This window comes from Cetorhinus maximus, chromosome 15, assembly GCF_964194155.1.
Source record: "Cetorhinus maximus chromosome 15, sCetMax3.hap1.1, whole genome shotgun sequence".
Taxonomy (NCBI): Eukaryota; Metazoa; Chordata; class Chondrichthyes; order Lamniformes; family Cetorhinidae; genus Cetorhinus; species Cetorhinus maximus.
This window is the reverse complement of record NC_135893.1, coordinates 60,363,274-60,385,441: the sequence shown is the minus strand read 5'-3', so window position 1 is coordinate 60,385,441 and position 22,168 is coordinate 60,363,274. Positions and strand designations below refer to the sequence as shown.

General features: G+C 44.5%; 1 protein-coding gene and 1 long non-coding RNA gene across 5 annotated transcripts in view; both read left to right on the top strand.

Annotated features, from left to right (window-relative positions):
• Window positions 1–22,168, top strand: part of LOC144690734 (uncharacterized) — a 371,804-nt gene that overhangs the window by 198,996 nt on the left and 150,640 nt on the right. The gene's annotated exons all lie outside the window — the stretch shown is intronic.
• The window catches only part of LOC144690726 (myosin phosphatase Rho-interacting protein-like), a 228,548-nt gene that overhangs the window by 141,878 nt on the left and 64,502 nt on the right, over window positions 1–22,168 (top strand). The window contains exons 6-8 of one of the 4 annotated variants that reach the window (XM_078558504.1): window positions 10,424–10,628; window positions 11,902–12,037; window positions 12,143–12,406. In XM_078558504.1, coding sequence (XP_078414630.1) covers window positions 10,424–10,628; window positions 11,902–12,037; window positions 12,143–12,406 — 605 coding nt within the window. Of the gene's footprint in view, window positions 1–10,423; window positions 10,629–11,901; window positions 12,407–22,168 lie in introns of all 4 variants that reach the window. The other 3 variants (XM_078558503.1, XM_078558505.1, XM_078558502.1) reach the window with 3 other exon arrangements.

Here is a 22,168-nt window from a genome sequence, read left to right as displayed (position 1 = left end):
TGCGCCGTTGCTGGTGTCTCCGGTGAGGTCCGAAGGTGTATTCGATGGTAACCTACAACCTAGACAGTTTCAGCCCCATCACTGGCCACTATCTCAATGGCAGCTGCTCCAATGATGGTCAGCACCGCTTCCTCAATGGAGATGAAAATATGCAGCCATGCCTGCCTCTCTGCCAATTCACTGCTACTGCCTCCAATTACAGGCCTACTTGTCCTGCAAGAGAAAGGGAAATAAGTGAGTGAGTGTCGTGCAAAACAATATGCTTGCCACTGTTGAATAGCTGGCAGTGTGTGTGCAGGCAGTGAGATGTCAGAGTCTGGTTTGCAGCAGTGTTAAATGTGAGGGCGAGGTTATGAATGTGAGGTTTGAGCTGTGGTTGATGGTAGGCAAGTGAAGGGGTTGTGGTGAATAGAGCAGTGTGAGACTGATGGTGAAGCTGGGAGGGTATGACATTCATTGACCTTGACCACCTCTGTGAGATCTTTAAATTTCTTTCAGCACTCTATCCAGGTCCTCAGGGCTAGAATTCAGGCATTACTTGCAATGACTACTTATTCCTGCTGCTTTCTCTGTATCTGCCTGGAGGACCCCTTTCCTCCTGTGCACCCTGCACCTAGGCCTCTAACATGACATCCAAGGACCATTTTTTGTGTGTTTCGTCCGGTCTTCAACTCTTCTTTAACCAGTCTCAGCATCTGATGTAACCAGAATGCACCTCCCCTTTAAGAGGTGTAGCCTGTCTTTAAGTAGTGCAAGTGATGGTAGTCTCACATGAATTTGGGCCCCCTGCTAAGACATGTAGCCACTCAATATTGTGTTCAGTACTGGGTTGCATGGCACAAACATTATGATTAGCAAGCAACATGAAGTTGGTATGCTTCCTGCTTCACTATGAATAGGTGTGAGATAATTGTGCATCACAATCCTCAGTCTCAGATTTCAGTGGCTGTCCAATTTGGCTTTCCCTTTAGGTTTTGACTGTGCAAGTCTGGCAGGTGAGGTACTTACAGCTTGTAATGAGCAGATGCTTCCTGACCACTTTGTTAGAATCTTTGGTACCTGTTTGGTGCCACATCCGTTTTTCAGGCACGAATGAATTTCTAGGTCCAAGACTTTAATAAGAATCATTTTTCTGGTTGTTGCAATTGTTCAGAGAATTATATGCCAGGAAACTTGTTCTAATGTGCTTTTCCTGAAATACAGAAGTGACAGCCACACAGTGTGTGCTTAAACAATAGCAGGAGTGACCCCATCAGCTCTTGGTATTTTTAGAAAATAAAGGCAGTAAAAGAGGCTTCTGCCTTTCCCAGAATAGATCCCTATGATTGTTACCTGGAAACAGCAGCCTTGGTTTGTCAGTTAATATATTTATTTGGTTTCAGAACATATTTTGGTGTAAAATGAACAAAAGATTTTTCTGTAAATGATTCTTTATCCAGGATCATTGCAGAATATTTTAAACTTATTACTGCTGACTAGTCCACAGGAGAGACACTGCTGTTTAAAATTAAAATCTTGATGGATTCCGAGTAGCTCGTGTAAATTGTCAGTGATCTTGTATTCCCATCAGCAGCACTTTGTCAGTGAGGCAAGATGTTGTCGGTAAACATTTAACCAATGTGTAGTCATGTCTTGAAATGTCTTAATGTACATGATGTCCTATGAATTACCGCTGAAATTGTAGTCATGGTAGGCAAATGTTTGGATTCAACAAAATTGCATAAACAGCAATGAGTTGAATAATCAGTTCATCGATTTTTGGTTGAGGGAAGAATGTTGGCCAAGGCAGTTGGACAAATCATAGGGTAGGATTTTTCAGATGGCAGGGTTTCTCACTCCCCCACTTGAAGAATTGACAGGGAATGCATCCCATCACAGCAGTCCACAGTCAGTTAATGCTCGGCGGTGGGGGTTGTGGTGGTGTCATCTGTGGAAAGGGCTCTTGAGGGAGGCACCCCCAGTAGGTGAGCTACTGGGTTTACCCCCGCCTCTGAATTCCTCCCACCAGGCTCAAAACTGAGGCTGGGCAGGAAGCAGCCTTAAGTGGCTAATGATTGAATAATTGTAAACCCACTGGTAAGGGACTGTAAAATTCTGCCCATGGACTGAATTTTACCACAGGCTTGGGGTCCCTCCGACACAGCGCAAAAAGTACATCCTGAGCCTGCAGTTGCTGGCTATGAGATCAGCTTGGTGATTTTACTGCAGGCGGTCTCCTATTCAGCCACGAGCGGGCCTGCCATCCGATTAAGGACAGCGGACCATCTCCTGATGATGCCAGCCCAAGTAGAGGACTGGCAGCTCTGGAGCCTCAGCAGCACCAGTGGGAGAGGTGGGTGCTGCTGAGGTCGGCAAAAGACCCATGGGCGACTCCAAGTAAGTAAATTAAAAAATAAAAAATTCAGGGGGCCAGGGGTCGAAGGGGAAATCCCCCCATGGGGATCATTGGGGCCGCGGAGGCTGCCTTTCCTGCCCGCGACCACGGAACCTCTGGCCTAGATGAACGCTCATGCTGCCATCTCCGTGACACCGGTCGCCTCCGAGAGCGGCAGGGGCTGCCCTGCTGTCAGCAAAATGCCGGCGGCCTCATAAAATGGCCCTTTCTTTATTCATTCATGGGATGTGGGCGTTGCCGCCTCGGCCAGCATTTATCTTGCCCATCCCTAATTGCCCTTGAGAAGGTGGTGGTGAGCCGCTGCCTTGAACTGCTGCAGTCCATGCGGTGTAGGTACACCCACAGTGCTGTCAGGGAGGGAGTTCCAGGATTTTGACCCAGCGACACCGAAGGAATGACAATTTATTTCCATGTCAGGCTTGGAGGGGAACTTCCAGGTGATGATCACCATGCATCTGCTGCCCTTGTCCTTCTAGGCGGTAGAGGTCGAGGGCTTTGAAGGCGCTGTCGAAGGAGCCTTGGTGAGTTCCTGCAGTGTATCTGCTGCCACTGTGCATCGGTGGTGGAGGAAGTGAATGTTTGTGGATGGGGTGCCAATCAAGCGGGATACTTTGTCCTGGATGGTGTCAAGCTTCTTGATTGTTGATGGAGCTGCACTCGTCCAGGCAAGTGGAGAATATTTCATCACACTCCTGACTTGTGCATTGTAGATGCTGGACAGTCTTTGGGAAGTCAGGAGGTGACTTACTTGCTGCAGATTTCTCAGCCTCTGACCTCAGTATTGATTTGGCTGACCCAGTTCAGTTTCTGGTCAATGGTAACCACCTGGATGTTGATAGTGGGGGATTCAGTGATGGTAATGCCATTGAATGTCAAGAGAAGATGGTTGGATTCTCTCTTGTTGGAGGTGGTCATTGCCTGACACTTGTGTGGTGCAAATGTTACTTGCCACTTATAAGCCCAAGCCTGAATGTTGTCCAGGTCTTGTTGCATATGGGCACGGACTTCTTCAGTACCTGATGAGTCACGAATGGTGCTGAACATTGCGCAATCATCAGAGACCAACCCAACTTCTGACCTTATAACGGAGGGAAGTTCATTGATGAAGCAGCAAAGATTGAGCCTAGCACACTACCCTGAGGAACTCCTGCAGTGATGCCCTGGGACAGAGATGATTGACCTCCAACGACCACAATAATTCTCCTTTGTGCTAGGTTTAACTCCAACCAGTGGAGAGTTTTCCCCCTGATTCTCATTGAGTCCAGTTTTGCTAGGGCTTCTTGATGCCACACTTGATCAAATGGCACTCACTCTCACTTCACCTCTGGAGTTCAGCTCTCTTGTCCATGTTTGAACTAGGCTGTAATGAGGTCAGGAGCTGAATGGTCCTGGCGGATCCCAAACTGAGCATCATTGAGCAAGTTGTTTGAGTAAATGCTGTGTGATAGCACTGTTGATGATCCCTTCCATCACTTTGCTGATGATTAAGGTAGACTGATGGGGTGGTAATTGACTGGATTAGATTTGCACGACTTTCTGTGGACAGGACATACCTGGACAATTTTCCACATTGCCAGGTAGATGCCAGTGTTGTATCTGTACTGGAACAGCTTGGCTAAGGACACAGCTAGCTCTGGACCACAAGTCTTCAGTACTATTGCTAGTGTGTTGTCAGGGCCCATAGCCTTTGCAGTATCCAGTGCCTTCAGCTGTTTCTTAATATCACGCGAAGTTAATTGAATTGGCTGAAAATTGGCATCTGTGAAGCTGGAGACCTCCGGAGGAAGCCGAGTTGGATCATCCACTCGGCACTTCTGGCTGAAGGTTGTTGCAAATGCTTCAGCTTTGTTTTTTGCACTGATGTGTTGGGCTCCCCCATCATTGAGGATGGGGCTATTTGTGGAGCCGCCTCCTCCAGTTAGTTGTTTAATTGACCACCACCATTCACAACTGGATGTGGCAGGACTGCAGAGCTTAGATCTGATTCATTGGTTGTGGGATCGCTTCACTCTGTATATCGTATGCTGCTTTTGCTCTTTGGCATGCAAGTAGTCCCGTGCTGTAGCTTCACCAAGTTGGTGCCTCATTTTTAGGTATGCCTGGTGCTGCTCCTGGCATGCTCCCCTTCACTCCTCATTGGACCAGGGTTGATCCCCCAGTTTGATGGTAATGGTAGAGCGGGGGACATGCCGGGCCATGAGGTTACAGATTGTGGTTGTATACAATTCTGCAGCTGCTGGTGGCCCACAGTGCCTCATGGATGCCCGGTTTCAAGTTGCTAAGGTCCTTAATAGGGAAACATTCCTGATGGAGGACTGCGACAGGGAGCTATCCTGCCACGGCTCCCTGCTGTTTAACAGCACCCCACCCCACACCTCAGCCTGCCACCTGGGGACTGGTGAAATTCTGCTCAAAGTGTCATTACAGTGCAGATGGAGGCCATTTGGTCCATTGAGTCCATGCTGACTCTTTGTAAAGCAATCCAGTCAGTTCCATTTCCCCACTCCCTCCCCATAGCCCTCCAAGTTTATTTTCTCAAGTGCCTAACCAATTTTCTTTTGAAATAATCGATCATCTCCACATCCACCAGCCTCATAGGCAGCAAGTTCTAGGTCACTCATTTGCTGCATAAAAACTTCTTTCCTCACAGCCTCCCTGTATCTCTTGCCCATTGTTTTTTAGGCCGAGTTAGATAGATTCTAGATTGATAAGCCCTGATTTCTACACTCACAACCCATCCATAAAAAGAAAGATGTTTTTGGTTTTTGATTTCCCACTTTATTAGTAGCTGTGTATTTTCCCAACCCTTCAGTTTTGGAGTTATGCAATCCTCTATTAATAACCTCACAGCAAACTCGAGATAAGGTAAAATGTTTATTTTACACGCGCACAAAAAGCGGGAAGAAGGTTTCACAAAGTCCACCCCTTTTTGCACTGATACAATAAAAGAGGTGTTATGATACAATAGGCAATGATCATCTCTAACAAGAGAGAATCTAACCATCGCCCCTTGACATTCAATGACATTACCATCGCTGAACCCTCCCACTATCAACGTCCTGGGGATTACCATTGACCAGAAACTGAACTGGACTAGCCATATGTGGCTATGACAACAGGTCAGAGGCTAGGAATCCTGAGGTGAGTAACTCACCTCCTGATTCCCCAAAGCCTGTCCACAATCTACGAGGCACAAGCCAGGAATGTGATGGAATACTGTCTACTTGCCTGGATGAGTGCAGCTCCAACAACACTTAGGAAGCTTGACACCATCCAGGACATACAGCCCACTTGATTGGCATCCCATCCACAAACATTCACTCCCTCTATCACTGAGCACAGTGGCAACAATGTGTACCATCTACAAGATGCACTCCAGAAACACACCAAGCTCCTTAGACAGCACCTTTCAAACCTATGACCACTACCATCTAGAAGGAAAAGGGCAGCAGACGCATGGGAACACCACCGCCTGGAAATTCCCCTCCAAGCCACTCGCCATCCTGACTTGGAAATATATTGTTGTTCCATCACTGTCACTCGGTCAAAACCCTGGAACCCCCCTCCCTAACAGCACTGTGGGTGTACCCACATTGTGTAGATTGCAGCAGTTCAAGAAGGCAGCTCACCATCACCTTCTCAAGGGCAATTAAGGGTGGGCAATAAATGCTGGTCTAAAAAGGTGGTAATTGCCAGGCTGACCAAATCTCAAAGGGAAACTTGGCCAAGCTATCGTAACAATTTGCAATTTATATTTTTATTACAAGAAGGTAGATGCACTGAAGTTAGAAGAAAAGATTCCACTTTTACTTTTGGAGATTTTAAATATTAAATTGAAACATTTATTAACCTTTTTTCAGGAAAGAAAACTTAAACACACAAGATTACAGTTACACAGTTAAATTTAGTCTTACAACATCTCCTAAAAGATTTCTCCTTAGCTAGACTCCCAAAATAAACACCCTTCTTCAGGCAACAGTTCAAATGGATTCTTAACCTATAAAACATCCAGTAATATTACCACAAGGGACCCACTGTTGCTGTAAGGGAGGTATTTCATAGCCTCTCTCTCCCTCTCACTCGACAATGGAAATCCAAGTCTTATAACAAAACCTTGCTTTCTGGAACAAGCAAACACTTCTCTGGGGTGGCTATAGGCTGCTTTTTCACAGGACTGTCTTCACACAGTCCACCTTTCAAGATCTCATATGGCCACTCACCATACAGCCTTCAATCCTGCCTTAAATTTATTTCTCCCCTTTTGATCTGTAAATCCATTGTTATAAACTTTCTTTGGAAGTTACCTTTCCCAGAATATAAAAATCTTTCATGTTGTCATTATGGCCAGCATTTCCAGGAAAAAAACTTAATAGCTTTGCCTTATTTATTTACGATTTTTTGTCAGTTGTATAACTTCTGGTCATGTCTGTTTGAAATTCAAACCTCTCAACTTATCTACAAATGCAAATGTTAACTCGTACATTTCCATTTCAAAATGCCTGCTTTTACACCTAACCCTTTGATGATTTAAACCTTGCTGTCTGACTGTCTTCAGTTTAATTAAATTAGTCACACACGGCCCTCTCAAGCCTGTTTCAGTATCCCACAATAATATTAGGGAAAAATGATGTTTCCTTTACAGAGGGATAAAGGTAAAAAGAGGTATAGGGCAAGACCATGATAAAAATAAGAGTTATGGTTTCACGTGAGTCCAGTGTCCAGTAAATCAATATCCAATGAAGGTTCTTTCAGGTGACTTTGCCTGGCAGAATTCCTGGTCTTGGTCCTAGGAACTCAGTTGAAGTTAAGTCTGTTGAAGATGCAGCAAAGTATTTTTTTATCCTGGATATTAGTTCACTCTGTAGGCAAAATATAGGGTTCTTTCTGGAAATCAGACTTGGAGAGAGATGGAGGTCAGAGGCAGGCTGCTCACCTGGAGTTCAGGTTCCTCTTCTGAGGTTAAACCACTACTGAAGATTCTGAGGCTGTCTAATTAAAGGAATTCAAACAGCTCAAGTCTTGGTCATGTGACAGGTGGTTTCTGGTCGAGCAATTAAGCTAACAAGGCACCCTTGTTAAAACCCATTGTGTTTTGAGCAGGTAACTGAAGAACCATTGGTAGAATGTTGAAGAACGTCAAATCCCAAACGACTTTGCCTTTGCCCAGAGCTGGCTGGTATAGACGTATCGTCTACGAACCCTTTGTGTTAGTTTGGCTAGAATGTTTGTACGATGCAAGTCGTGTTACATTCCAGAGGGTTTGATGTGTTAGCCTTTGTTCATGTTTAAACTGCCCAGAAGCTTGCAGAACTACCATCATGTGGTCAGCTGCGGTCATTCTAACAGTCCAGCAATTATCCATTTTGAAAAGAGAAAAAATTATTTTATAAAGTAGCCAGGCGGACATAGATATATACAGATTTTTTTTCTTCCTGCCTTCTGGCCAGGATAGAGCACTTTGAAGGTGGGACAAGCAGGTTGGATAAAGGGGTACCATTAGATGCAGTATATTTGGATTTACAAAAGGTGTTCATTAAGGTGGCACAAAAGTGGGTACTGCACAGGATAAGAGCTCATGGTGTTGGGGGAGGTATATTAGTATGCATAGAGGATTGGCCAACAAACTTGAAGCAGAGAGTCAGGATAAATGGATCATTTTTCAGGTTGGTGAACTAGCTAATGGAGTGCCGCAGGGATCAGTGCTGGAGTGTCAACTATTGAAAATCTATATTAATGAATTAGATGAAGGGACTGACTATTATAGTCAAATTTGCTGAGACAAAGATAGGAAGGTAGTTGCGAGAAGGATGCAAAAAGTCTGTAAAGGGATGTAGATAGGTTAAGTGAATGGGCAAAAATCTGGCAGATGGAGTACAATGTGGGAAAATGTGAAGTTGTCCACTTTGGCAGGAAGAATAGAAAAGTAGAATATTATCTAAATGGACAGAGACTGCAGAATGTTGCGATACAGAGGGATTCAGGTGTCCTTGTATATGAATCACAAAAAGTTAGCATGCAAATACGGAAAGTAATTAGGAAGGCAAATAGAATGTTGGCTTTTATTCCAAGGCTGTGGAGTATAAAAGATAAGTCTTGCCACAAGTGTACAGGGTGTGGGTGAGATTGCACCTGGAGTACTTTGTGCAGTTCTGACCTCCTTACTTAAGGAGGGATATACTTGCATTAAAGCAGTTCAGAGATGGTTCACTAGGCTGATTCCTGGGATGAAGGGTTATCTTATGAGGAGAGGTTGAGCAGGTTGGGCTTTTGCTCACTGGACTTTCGAAGAATGAGAGGTGATCTTATTGAAACATGTAAGATTCTAAGAGGACTTGACAGAGTAGATGTTGACAAGATGTTTACCCTCATGGGGAAATCTAGAACTAGTGGGTGCAGTTTAAAAACAGGGGGTCTCCCATGTAAGACGGGGATGAGCAGGAATTTCTTCTCCAAGGGTCATTAGTTTTTGGAATTCTCTTTCACAGAGAGCAGTGGAGGCTGGGTCATTGGATATATTTAAGGCTAGTTTGACAGATTTTTGATCTACAAGGGAGTCAAGAGTTATGGGGCATAGACAGAAAAGTGGAATTAAGGCCACTATCAGATCAGACATGATCTTATTGAATGGCTGAGCAGGTTTGATGGGCTGAATGGCCTACTCCTATTTCTTATGATGTTACAAAGTGTGAGTGACCAGAGCTGGGGCAATATTTTTGTTGTTGCCTTGATTGAAGTTTATAAGATCCTGAAAGGTCATGACAAGGTGGATGTGGAAAGGATGTTTCCTCTTGTGGGTGAGTCCAGAACTAAGGGGCAGTGTTTTAAAATTAGGGGTCGCTCTTATAGGACAGAGATGAGGAAAAAAAATTTTCTCAGAGGGCTGTGTGATTTTGGAGCTTTCTATCCAGAAGGCTGTGGAGGTGGAGTCACTGAATATTTTTAAGGCAGAGATAGATAGCTTCTTGTTAGGCAAGGGAATCGAAGGTTATCAGGGGTAGATGGGAATGTGGAACGTGAAGCACAAGCAGATCAGCTGTGATCTTATTGAATGGCGGGGCAGGCTCAAGGGGGCGAATGGCTGCCTTCTCCTATCTCATCTGTTCGTATGCTAAAGGTTCAGTATAACTTCCTTGTTTTTATATTTATTATCTCTATTTATGATCCCATTTGCTTTGCAAACTATTCTCTCAAAATATCTGGCCGCCTTCAAAAATCTTGGCACATGAAGCCCTCTGTCCTTACACACTCTTTGGAACTGTGCCATTAAGTCTATATTACCTGCCCCTGTCCCTTCTGCTAACATGCATATCACCTCACACTTCTCTGTATTAAATTTCATCTGTTTGTTTGTCTGTGCATTTTGTTTGCTTATCTGTGTTCTGTTGCAATCAATCGGTCTCACCCTCATTGTTTACCACACCTCCAAAGTTTGGTATCATAGGCAAATTTTTCAATTTTACAGAAACCCGGAGATGGTTCGATTAACTTTCAACTATGATCAATGAGGTGTGGTGGGTTGGGGTCAGGGTATGGCTTTTGGATTCAATGTTATGGGGTCCTGAGTTGCAGCTACTTGGTAGATGAGTAATTCCACTCTTGAGACCATGCTGCAGTTGGTGTTGGTACAAACCACATTCTATTTTATTTGTACGACATATTTTTTTGTTGAGGTAACTGATTAATTAGACATATTATGCTAGAGGTGCGACTAAGTCACTCTATGAATTCTATCATCTTGGATTTAATGAAGCCAATAGTAGATTCCGAGTAGATTTAGGTTTAGACTTACCGAATAATTAATCAGCAACTTCAAAGCTTCAAGTTAATCAGAAGGTTCAGCTGCTAAAATCTTGCTCTTGTAAATTTGGGGTTGTTAATACCGCATTCCTCAGATTATTCTCTGGCATCCATTATTATTTTATATATTCAACATACCAAGAGCTTGCATTTTCTAAATTAATGTGAGTTTAATATTTGGTGGATATTTTTGGAAGTATTAAATGGACATTTTCATTTCACTTGTGACAGGAGCCCGGACCTGCTAAAGTTGCAGTTACCAGCAGCACCATGCCAAATGCTGAGAAGGTCCCTAGCACCAGGTCAACACTCTGGCAAGAACAAGAACAGCTGAAAAATAAAAACTTCCATGTCATCAGTAACATGATGAAAAGTCCTTCACAGAACCAGTCTTCTATTGTCACATCTTCTGGACCATCAGCAGTGCCTAGAGAAGGTTAGTGGAAATAATGGGAAAATATGGGGTGGGAGCAACATCAATGGCATTTTGGAATACTAACATTTCAGGCATGTTACTTTAGGTGATCATATAGTATAAGTTTAGCAGTTTTTTTTACTTCCTTTGGAGGGTCTTTTACTCTCCCTTCAACTCCTGGAGCAGCAGTTTTTCACTGGACTGTGGTTCCATGGAGCTATGATTACAGCCCCTGATACAATTACTGGTTCTGAAGATTCCCCACTGGCTTTCTGATGAAATCTGAAGCTTTGTTTTCTTCTAACACGCTGGCCATTGGCTGGAGTTAGCCTGCGGCCTTGAATTTTTGTATTGGGCCTAATTTCCTGTTAATATTGTATCTTTGATAGTCAGGAACAGGTTGATAATACAAGTTAGAAAACCGCTAAATATGTATCAGGATGCTTCTGTTATTTCACCAGCCAGAATAGTACAGCCTATAGACACAGAGCACTTGCTTAAACTGCACAGCTGCAGTTAAACAACCTGGGCTTTAAGTAAGTGAAGTTGCCAGAAATCCTTCTGCTAATAGTTCTAAAAATGTTTGAGAAAATTAAACTACTGAGAAGTGATTAGAAAGGGTAGTGGAATAAACAATCAGGTTAATTTGTAATGCATTTAATTATTAACAATACTAAGAGTGAAATATAGAAACAGAGTTGATTGTTAGTCCCTGGAGTTCATTAAATGAAAAGCTGTAGATAAACAATCTGGATTGTCCGCGGGCAGTAATAGAATTTCTGTTGACAGGTGTACCTGTTCAAACTGAGTTTCTTTTTAAGGAACCATTCGCCTCTGTTTTAATCCAGCCGAAACTGACCCAGTCACTTACTATAGTGACATCATTGAAATTCCAGGGCTTTGCTCTGATTACAGCACAGATCTACTTTTGGGCTTGAATAAAATACCCAGGTATTATTGCCCTTTATTCTTGTTCACATCCCCATTGTTCATTGCTGTGTAATCACAGCTTCTTTGTACAGGAGCATTAGGTTATTCATGCAACCTCTGCCAATATGCGAACTATCCAGCGTGCAAGAAAAATTGATCTAATAATATATTTGCTTGATTTGACCCAGGGTGTGGGCAGATGCCTTGCTATCATTTGATTTCAATGATGCTGAGAGAGTTAAGCTCTACAGCTTATTTTTACTGCAATGCATTCTAAGCATATTATCACTCTGTCCACCTTGTTGGAGGTCTTCTGTATCTTTAAACTCTGATTCTAACCAAGTTCTCTCTTCCTCCTGAACAGCAGCCCAGAGTGTGGTTAATGGTAATGAAGTGGATAGCCGGCAGAAGAAGCGTGTGGAGAGTGGCTATTTTTCCCTGGAGAAGCTGAAGTCCGACTCAAAGCAGCTCACCTCTCCTGGAAGCAGCACCACCAGCAGGTACAGTTCCTCTGAGAGTAGCATGGTAATACCATGCCACTCTAGCCTGTACAGTGATCCTTTCCCTCCTACAGGTAACCTTCACAGCAGTGGTTCTTATATTAGCTCTTCCCAGAGCTCCTTGGACTCAGAGACCAGCGGTACCATGCAGACGGGCATAGCAAGTTCAAACCGCAAGGTTGGGGAAGGGCCAAGTCATTCCCCAGCTACACGGATTAATCTGGACTATGTCAGAATGGCAGATATCCCCAAAGCCAAGAGGATCAGCAGCAAACAGGCCTTCCGAGTAGATGAGCACCAGGAGCAGCGGTTTCGTACCTGCAGTCCTAGCAGAATGGAGTTGGCACGCTTGTTTGGTTCTGAGCGAAGGTAAGAAATTAAAGGTGGTGGAAACTCATTGTAGATATTAAAATCTGACTCTTATTACATCCCTTTAGTGCAGCAGTTTCTGACCAAGGACAGGCACTAAACCACTGTTTCTTTTAATTTTAAGCACAAACTGAGTCTGGAAAAGTTTGGCTACTGGAATATGCCTCCATCAAATTACAAATTTATTTTTATCAAGAAAGAATGAGGATACAAAGGGTACATAATAAGTGATGTCAAGCATGGTGTCCCTACTTCCTGATGCTTTTGAATCTTGATTGTTTTAGTTTACTCTTTGTTGCAATTTCTGTAACTTTTTTTCAGATCTCCCTTCTCCATGCATCCTTCTCTTGCTGAGAGGATAGGTTAAAATTTGTTCCCAGCCTTTGGTACTGACTATAATGAGGACTTTAGTGCTGCCCCTATATTGTACTATAGTACGTGCCAGTGACTGCTATGTTTATCCTTTTTTAAGTGTGCTGAGCTCATTGACAACCAGTTTGTGATAACCAAGGCACTGGTATTCCGGGAACATTATCTGTGCTGAGGCCATGATTTATAAAGGAGAGAATTTTGCTTTGCTGCTCAATCACTGCTGATAGACTCTTATTTCTTGGTGTCAACAAGCAGTTGTTAAACACATTTGTGAATTTTGCTAGTGTCATTAAGAGATTAAGGTTATTCACCTTTCTATCTCCATATTCTGTTGCTTTCTGCCATACATGTTTCACACAGCAGATGGCAGGGTATGGCCTTTGATTTGCTGCCAGTCCTCTGGCCTTAGTTCAGGTCACCAATAAACATGTACAGTACATCGAGCTGGTTCAATGACTGTTACTGGCCTCATGAATACTTTTTAATTGCTGCCTTTTTTTAAACCAAAATAGAAGTTTTACTGTTCAGTGCCTCCGTGGACCTGTAGGCCTCTTGGAGGAGACTGACTTAAAAGAAAGACATGCATTTATATACCACTTTTCAAGACCACTTGATGTCTCACCGGCTTTAAGGCTGATGAAATACGCTTGGAGTGTAGTCACTGTGGTGATGTAGGAAATGCAGCAACTAATTCGTGCACATCAAACTCCCACAAACAGCAATGTAACAATGGCTAGATTATCTGTTTTTGTGATGTTGATTGGGGGATAAATATTGTCCAGGACACCTCTGTTCTTCAAAATAGTGCCATGGGATCTTTTACATCCACCCGAGTAGACAGATGGAGTCTTGGGTCAATGTCTCAACTGAAAGAGGACACCTCTGACAGTGCAGCAATCCCTTGGTACGGCACTGGAATGTCAGCCTTTCTTTTTTGTGCTCAAATGAGAGTTGAACCCGGGATTTTGTGACTTGGAGAAATGTGCAGGTAGAGAAGGCCTAATCTCTGTTTCCTGAAACTGATTGTAAGGGCCGGATTTTCCTGTGAGCTCAGGAAAACCCTACCTGCACATGTTTGTACCTTCTGAACTGCACATGTGACCCGTGTGTGACCTTGTCTGGAGTTTTTCACTAATCACACAAGGGACTGGTTTGCAGTACATTTTGTGAGCTGCGATGGAATCCGTGAGGAATGCGGGCGTGGAGGCAGGCTGGTTAGAAGGTGCGCCTCTGTTCTCCAACATAGCAGTCCAGCTTCCAACACCATTCAAAGACCCCCTGACCCTCACCCCTCATGCCCCTTACCACCACCTACCCCCATGAACCCCTCAGGTCATCCGTGCCACCTCAAATCACCACCTACCCCCATACCCCTCAGATCATCCATGTCGCCGTGTACCACATCACTTTCCACATTCACACTCCCCATGCCACCCCATGTCCCTTCAGATACCCCATCCAACCCCATGCCACTTTCATGTTCCCCATGTACTCTCCATAGCCACTTACCCAGTATGCACTATATACAGTCCTCAGGAGCCAATAGTAATGGGAGTTATTTTAAAATCATTGTGCAAAAATTAAACATCTAACAGTCTAATAAAACTCAGATTTCAAACACACATACTAGAAAGAAAAGTTACTTCAGTGCACAAAAGTGCCTATTACATGTGTAAACAAACAAGAAACCACATCAAAAACATTTCTATTGCAGCCCCCTGAAAGTTTCAACTGTTCTTGGCTCAATAGACCACTGTTGAGCTGAAGCCATTATTAGCTTTTGAAACATGGCCAAGCATTCATAATAGATGCAGCGGTCATGACAAAAGCTTCCAGCTATATTGCCTGAAACTGACAGAACACAATAAATGTCAAAACATTTTACACTTACCTTTCAGAACATTCCTGATACCTCAGCAGGCTTCCTCCAGTGGTCAAAAACTCCAAGGGATGGAGGGTTTAAGGTTAACTCTTTTAGGGTTTCCAAAACCCACACGAGCACATGAAAATTGTGCACAGTAGAAAATACAATTTTCCAGTGGCCTTCACAATGTGGTCCCCAGTCCCTGAAGAGGTACGTGTGCATTTTGCACTCAAAGCCTTCTCGACCCATGAAAATGCCACATGAAAATGATGTGAGGTCAGGAAGACAGAGGAGTTCAGCATTTCGTGAGCCCATTCACACCGCTGGGAGACAAAAATCCAACCCTAAGAATCCTACCAGACATTGAAGCTACTAGTAGTCTTGCTCCCTGAAAACTTGGGTAAGCATTCAAAGGCCTCCTGCACTGTACGCAGTGAGGCCTCAGTCACACCACTTTAGTCTTTCTTGTTAGGATAGCCAACTTCTTCCACTATTAAAATACGTGCAACAAATCACATGCCCGAGAGGTTGGGGGAAAGGTTGGGTCACCAGCAATAACAACAAGTTTCACTTTGTTTTCTTTATTCTTTTACAGGATGTGGGTGTCGCTGGCTAGGCCAGCATTTATTGCCCATCCCTGACTGCCTTTGAGAAGGTGGTGGTGAGCCAACTTCTTGAACTGCTGCAGTCCATGTGGTGTAGGTACACCCACAGTGCTGTTAAGAAGGGAATTCCAGGATTTTGACCCCGCGGAAATATATTTCCAAGTCAGGGTGGCGTGTGGCTTGGAGGGGAACTTGTAGGTAGTAGTGTTCCCATGCACCTGCTGCGCTTGTCCTGCTCAGTAGTGGAGGTTGCGGGTTGGAAGATGCTGTTGAAGGAGCCTTGGCAAGTTGCTGCAGTGCATCTTGTAGGTGGTACACATTGCCGCCACCTTGCATTGGTTTTGGAGTGAATGTTGAATGTGGTGAATGGTGTGCCAATCAAACGGGCTGCTTTGTCCTGAATGGTATCAAGCTTCTTGAGTGTTGTTGGAGCTGCACTCACCTAGGCAAGTGGAGAGTATTCCATCACACTCCTGACTTATGTCTTGTAGATGGGGGACAGACTTTGGGGAGTCAGGAGGTGAGTATTCTCTACAGATTTCCCAGCCTCTGACCTGCTTTGTAGCCATAGCATTTATATGGCTGGTCCAGTACATTTCCTGGTCAATGGTAACCTGCAGGATAATAACGGTGGGGGATTCAGCAATGGTAATGCCATTGAATGTTAAGGTTGTATTCTGTGTATATGGTGTAAAAAATTAGCAAGTAAGACAAGATACATATACTGTTGGTGACACTGCAGCTTGCCATTGTTTCACAGAAGGGTGACACTTGCTTGGCTGGTTTGCCTGATTCTCACCCTGAGGACAATCATAATGCAATGACATGACTTCCTAAGTGTACAACCTGACTTTCAAACTCTGTTTAAATTGTCACTAAGGAAAATTGGTGTAGATGTAAGCAATATTTGACCTTAACTCTGCTGCTTTTAAGAGGCCCCTTGTGTGTTAGTGGTCACTGAATTGAAACTCTCCTGGAACAGATTCTGGAGTGACCGACCTCAGCCAGAAGTCATTCTTAAAAACTTTCTCTGCTTTCTTCTGAAAAAAAAATTATTTTGTCTCACTGTGGTTTTTATTTAATTTTTCCTTAACAATATTATCATGTGCAGAAAAATGCTCAAATTCCTCATCTGGGTATTGAGTTAAGCTGGATAGTCAAGGGGATATTTAATGCTTTAGGAATCTTTTTCAAGTCATCGTGAGACGTTGGTGTACGTCAGATATTCTAATAAAAGATCCCTTGCTCATTGATGGTGCTATGAGCCTGGAGCTGTGTGATGTATACATTAACCTTCACAACTAAATTAGCGCCACTCTTTATCATGTTCAAATTTTTTTAGAATAACTTCTAAGGGTTACAAAATTTAACTGACAACGCGTGTTCTTTCTTTCTGTCAACATTGGGAATTGAAATAAACTGTGCTGTCATTGCACCTAAAAGTAACAAGTGACTCCCACCTGACTCCCCTCAGCATAGCGCTTTGTAAGTTAGGGTAGTGGAAGGAGAAAGTGGCAGGATAAATGTAAAGGAAAACTGATGTATTCTCTTAATTTTGTAGAAGTATCTCTGAAGGAGAGTCCAGAACAACGAGGCGTTACCTTAAAATTAGAGCTCAGCCGTTTAAGGATGATGTCAGGAAGTACTTCTTCACAAAAGGGGTAGGGGAAATCAGGAACTTGCTTCTCTTCTATCCCCACCCCCCAAATATTACAAGTTGTTGAGTGAGGTTGGGGGTCAGTTGAATAGTTCAAAACTGAAATGGATAGGTTGTTTTTATTAGGCAAGGGTATTAATGGTTATGGAATCAAGGCAGGTAGATGGAGTTAAGAGGCAGGTAGATAGGAAGATACAGATGAGGTATAATCTAACTGAATTGTGGAATAAGCTCGAGAGCTGAATGGCATACTCCTGTTCCTATGTTCCCACATATGGTTGGAGACTAGGGCCCAGATTTTCGCTCTCAAGTTGGGTGCGCAATTTCCCGACTTGCCAAATTTGTCTCGGGAGAAACTGCCCCAAACGACTGGATTTTTGCTCCGGGGTGGGGGTGGGGCTGCAGGATGGAGGCGGGCTACCAACCCTGGAAAAAGTACAGATGCAGAGGCAGGCCCTGCGTGGGTGACACATTTCAGGTGTGGTATTTAAGGAGTTCCTGCTGTGAGACAGAAAGTGGATGGAACTGCTGCTGGTCCTGGGAGGAGACATCAGTCAATATTCAGTTGAGTACCAACTGCAATAGTTGTCCAACTAGTTGCTGACATAGGAAGAGATGGCCCATCATGGGCCTTCCACAGGAAAATATAGACATTACTGCTGCTTATTTACACTGTAATGAAGGAGCACACTCTACAAAGTTAAGGCTGGAAAAGTTACACAAGACACAGCCTTGGAGATGGCAGCATCTCGGCACCATCAGCTGCTCATGATATTGACTCAGATTACCATAATGCCTCATGGAATGACTGGTAGACACCACATACAGAACCTTTAGCCTTCCACCTACCCTCTTTCCAGGGTACGGCCATGCAATTGAGCCTTGCACAGGGCCCTCACAGCGGCACACTGTCATGGTAAAACAGTGTGACTCAGACGGAGCAGGCCAGCAGGGTAGTTTGTGTTTGGGAGCACAACATGTCATCTTGGAGTGACAGGAACAGATGCCAGGCCACCCTGCATTCATGCAGCCCCATTTCTATCCCCTTCCACCCCCCCAAACCAACATCAAGCATTGCTGAGCTAGAGAACATGGCCTGTGTATGTAAGCGGACATATGTTCTATGTGAGACCAATTGAAGCTGGAAGCCTTGTGTTTCAATGTTTTTTTATTATTTCTCATGCCAAAATGTTACAAAGAAGTCAAGTGGGGAAGGAGCAGGAAGGGCTGCACCCTGCTTCAGTGACCAGGACCTCCAGATCCTGGTCGAGGAGGTCCAGCGATGCTGCAATATATTGTAGCTGGATGGCTGGTGGAACCCGACAACGGTGACCAAGAGGGCATGGCAGGGGATAGCCTCCACTGTGAGTGCAGCAGGGGACCATGCCAGATCATGGATTCAGTGCAGGAAGAGGTTCCACGACCTGCTGCACTCCGGCAAGGTGAATTGTTTGTCAGAAGCCGCCCCCTATGATCAGCTGGGCGGATACCCTGGCTAACTCCATGGCTGTCGTCTCCAGTTTCTAATCACCCATAGTCTCACAGACCCATCCCCGGTCCAGGCCATTTCCCTGGCATTGTGGATCCTCTTTTACTGCACATATGACATAGAGTGATGTTAGCCTAATATATAGTGCCACCAGGGACAAATCTCTTGAATCTGGCAGTGCATCACACGGTACATTCACATCTCTACCCAGTACTGTGTGCACCTAAATTAAGCTAACATCACTCTCTATGTCATATTTGCAGAAAAAGAGGACCCACAATACCAGGGAAATGGTCTGCACGGGGGGTTGGTCTGTGAGACAATAGGTGATTAGAAACTGGAGGAGACAGCCATGGAGGTAGCTAATGTGGCCACCCAGTTCATTGTTGGGGATGGAGAATCATCCATAGCAGGTGCTAAAGGCGGTGGTAATTGGTGCAGGTGATCCTGTTAGTTCACTGAGCAAAAGGGATTTTCATATGAGAAGGAGTGTGAAAATTGGGTTGCTTGATGTGGGCACTGCAATTATGTTTAAAGGCAATGGCGTGTGTGTAAGCGTGCTTTCACAATGTAAAGGGTTAAACCTCATTACCTCCTTTCGTGTCTTACACAGGTCCATGTAGCACTTGCTCAACCTCCCACCAGACCACCTCATCCCTTGGGCATTAGGGGGAGGAAGAAATATTGGAGGAGGCACCATCGCATCTGACTAGCCCACATTCCACCAACACAAATACTAAGACATCGAAAAAATGTAGTGTGTGTTTAGAGTCAGTAGCATGTGGTGAAGTGCACCACACCAGAGTACAGGAGGGAGGAGTCTGAATCAGAGACATCTGTGCACCTCCGATCCACCTCGGAGGAGGGAGGACAGTCACAATGATGCTCCAGTAGGCATGGAGGTAGGGCTTCAGGAGTTATGTTACGGGGCACAGTATTTGGAGCAGAGTTCCCAGAGGCAATGCGATCTCATGTACTGCATGTGGAGGAGTCCATCATGATGATAAGCTCCACCCTATCTTGGGGTTCCAACCATGAGAGAATGGCCAATCTCATGGAGAAACACATGTAGCATCACTCAGAGTGGATACAAGAGCAGAGTAACTCCCTGCAAAGGGTACAAGACTCGTTCAGTATCCTGGAGCAGTCCACTCAGTGTATGAGTGCTGACCTCCATGGAATACATGAGGAGTTGCATTCCCTTAACAGGATGTTCATACTGTGGCACAACAGTTGCTAGAATGGACGACTGCTGCACTCCAGCAGCCAGTCTCATCGAACCCACTTGAAGGCCAACCTAGGACTGTGGCAGTTAGTGAGGAGGGTGAAGGTCCTGAGGGCATTTCAGTGCCCTCATCTGCTTCTAACACCCCAGCCCCTCCGCTAAGCCCTCATCTGCGCTACTTGCCCCAGTGACAAAAGCTGCCCCTTGCAGAATGCAGAGGCTGTAGAATGTATTTTTTCTGTCTTAAGGCTTGCTCCTAAATTGATTTAGAAGCCCCCAGGAAAGATACTGCTGCAGAGGCACAAGTCTACTCCTATCTTAGAGGAATGGGATGTGGGAGGAGTATAAAGGGGGCTGGAGTGTGGAGTTTGGTTGGAATGCAAAAGGAACTGGAGGAACTGTCGGTGCAGGCTTGGAGGGCCGAAGGGCCTGTTCCTATGCTGTACTTTTCTTTGTTCTTTGTTCTTTGAACATTGTAAAGAACAATCTGTTTTTGTTGGAAGCAGCGAGTTCCTTGTGTGGAATTGAATGCTTCAATGGAATCTACAGGAATAGGACAAAGTATTTTCTAAGTAGTGAAAAGCTAGAAAAAGTGGCAGTCCAAAGAAGCTTTGGGGTCTAGGTACATAGATCATTAAAATGGCATCATCAGGGTAAGGAAGGCAATCAAAAAGGCTAATGGAATGTTGGTCTTTATGTCTAAAGAATTGGAATATAAGGGGTTAGAAGCTATACTCCAGCTACACAAAGCCTTGGTTAAACCATACCTGGGTGCCACCTAAGGAAGGATATATTGGCCTTCAAGGGAGTGCAGCATAGATTTATTCTTGAAATAGTTTTCTGCCCAAAGGCAGGTCCAACCCACAGCACTATGATCTCCACCACCACAGGTAGGGCAAGGAGGCAGGTCCCAAATCCATCCCAGCCAGAACAGGGACATCCAACCCCATGCTGTTGCACCAATCTGATCCAATCAACTGAACCAACCAGACCCTGTATGTTGCTGTGGCAACATACAATTTTACATGCATGTTGTAGCCTGGAGCTATGGATAGTGATGGTAGATACTCCAATTTCTTCCACTCACAATTTCTCCCACTTTTACCAGCTGCCATTGGCCTATTTTAGAAGGATTTGCGGGTTGATGCTCAATCTGTTTGGCTACATTATGAATGACCTTCCTTGGCCATCAAGTCCTGGAGTGGGACTTGAACCTGGAGCTTCTGGCTCAGAGGCAGAGACACTATCCGCTGGGTCACAACACCTCCTGGTGTAGGTTTACCAGAATGAACCTGGATCTCAAAGGTTAAATTACAAGGGGAGCTTACACAGACTAGGGTTGTATTCCCTGGAATTTAGAATGTTAAGGGCGATTTGATTGAAGTTTTCAAGATATTAAGGGAAACAGATAGATAGGGTAGATAGAGAAAAAAACATTTCTGTTGTATCATGAGGCTATGCCCCTTAATTTTTGAAAATATGATTTTTGGTTTTCAACTGACTGGAAATTTTTCAATTTGAAATGAGACAGAACAGGGCTACAGGAAGATATAGACGGGATGGTCAAATGGGCAGATAAGTGGCAGACGGAATTTAACCCTGAAAAGTGTGAGGTGATACACTTTGGAAGGAGTAATTTGACAAGGAAGTATTCAATGAACGGCATGACACTAGGAAATTCTGAGGAACAAAGGGACCTTGGCGTGTGTGTCCTTAAATCTCTGAAGGCAGAGGGGCATGTTAGTGGGGTGGTGAAAAAGGCATATGAGATACTTGCCTTTATCAATCAAGGCATAGATTACAAAAGTAGGGAGGTCATGTTGGAGTTGTACCTTGGTGAGGCCACAGCTGGAGTACTGTGTGCAGTTCTGGTCGCCACATTATAGGAAGGATGTGATTGCACTGGAGGGGGTGCAGAGGAGATTCACCAGGATGTTGCCTGGGATGAAACATTTAAGTTACGAAGAGAGGTTGGATAGACTTGGGTTGTTTTTGTTGGAGCAGAGAAGACTGAGGGGCGACCAGATCGAGGTGTACAAGATTATGAGGGGCATGGACAGGATGGATAGGGAGCAGCTGTTCCCCTTAGTTGAAGGGTCAGTCACGAGGGGACACAAGTTCAAGGTGAGGGGCAGGAGGTTTAGGGGGGAATGTGAGGAAAAACTTTTTTACCCAGAGGGTGGTGACGGTTTGGAATGCGCTGCCTGGGAGGGTGATGGAGGCGGGTTGCCTCACATCCTTTAAAAAGTACCTGGATGAGCACTTGGCACGTCATAACATTTAAGGCTATGGGCCAAGTGCTGGTAAATGGGATTAGGTAGGTAGGTCAGGTGTTTCTCACGTGTCAGTGCAGACTCGATGGGCCAAAGGGCCTCTTCTGCACTGTGAGATTCTGTGATTCTGAAATTACTGAAAAATGCAAGGCCACCTTCCAAGGTGAAGATGAAAAACAAATCGATCACCCTCGGGAGTGCAAAGAGAGAGATTCCCTATAATCCGGACACCCATTGAAAGACATCACTGTCTTAGGTAGAGACATTAAAATGCAAA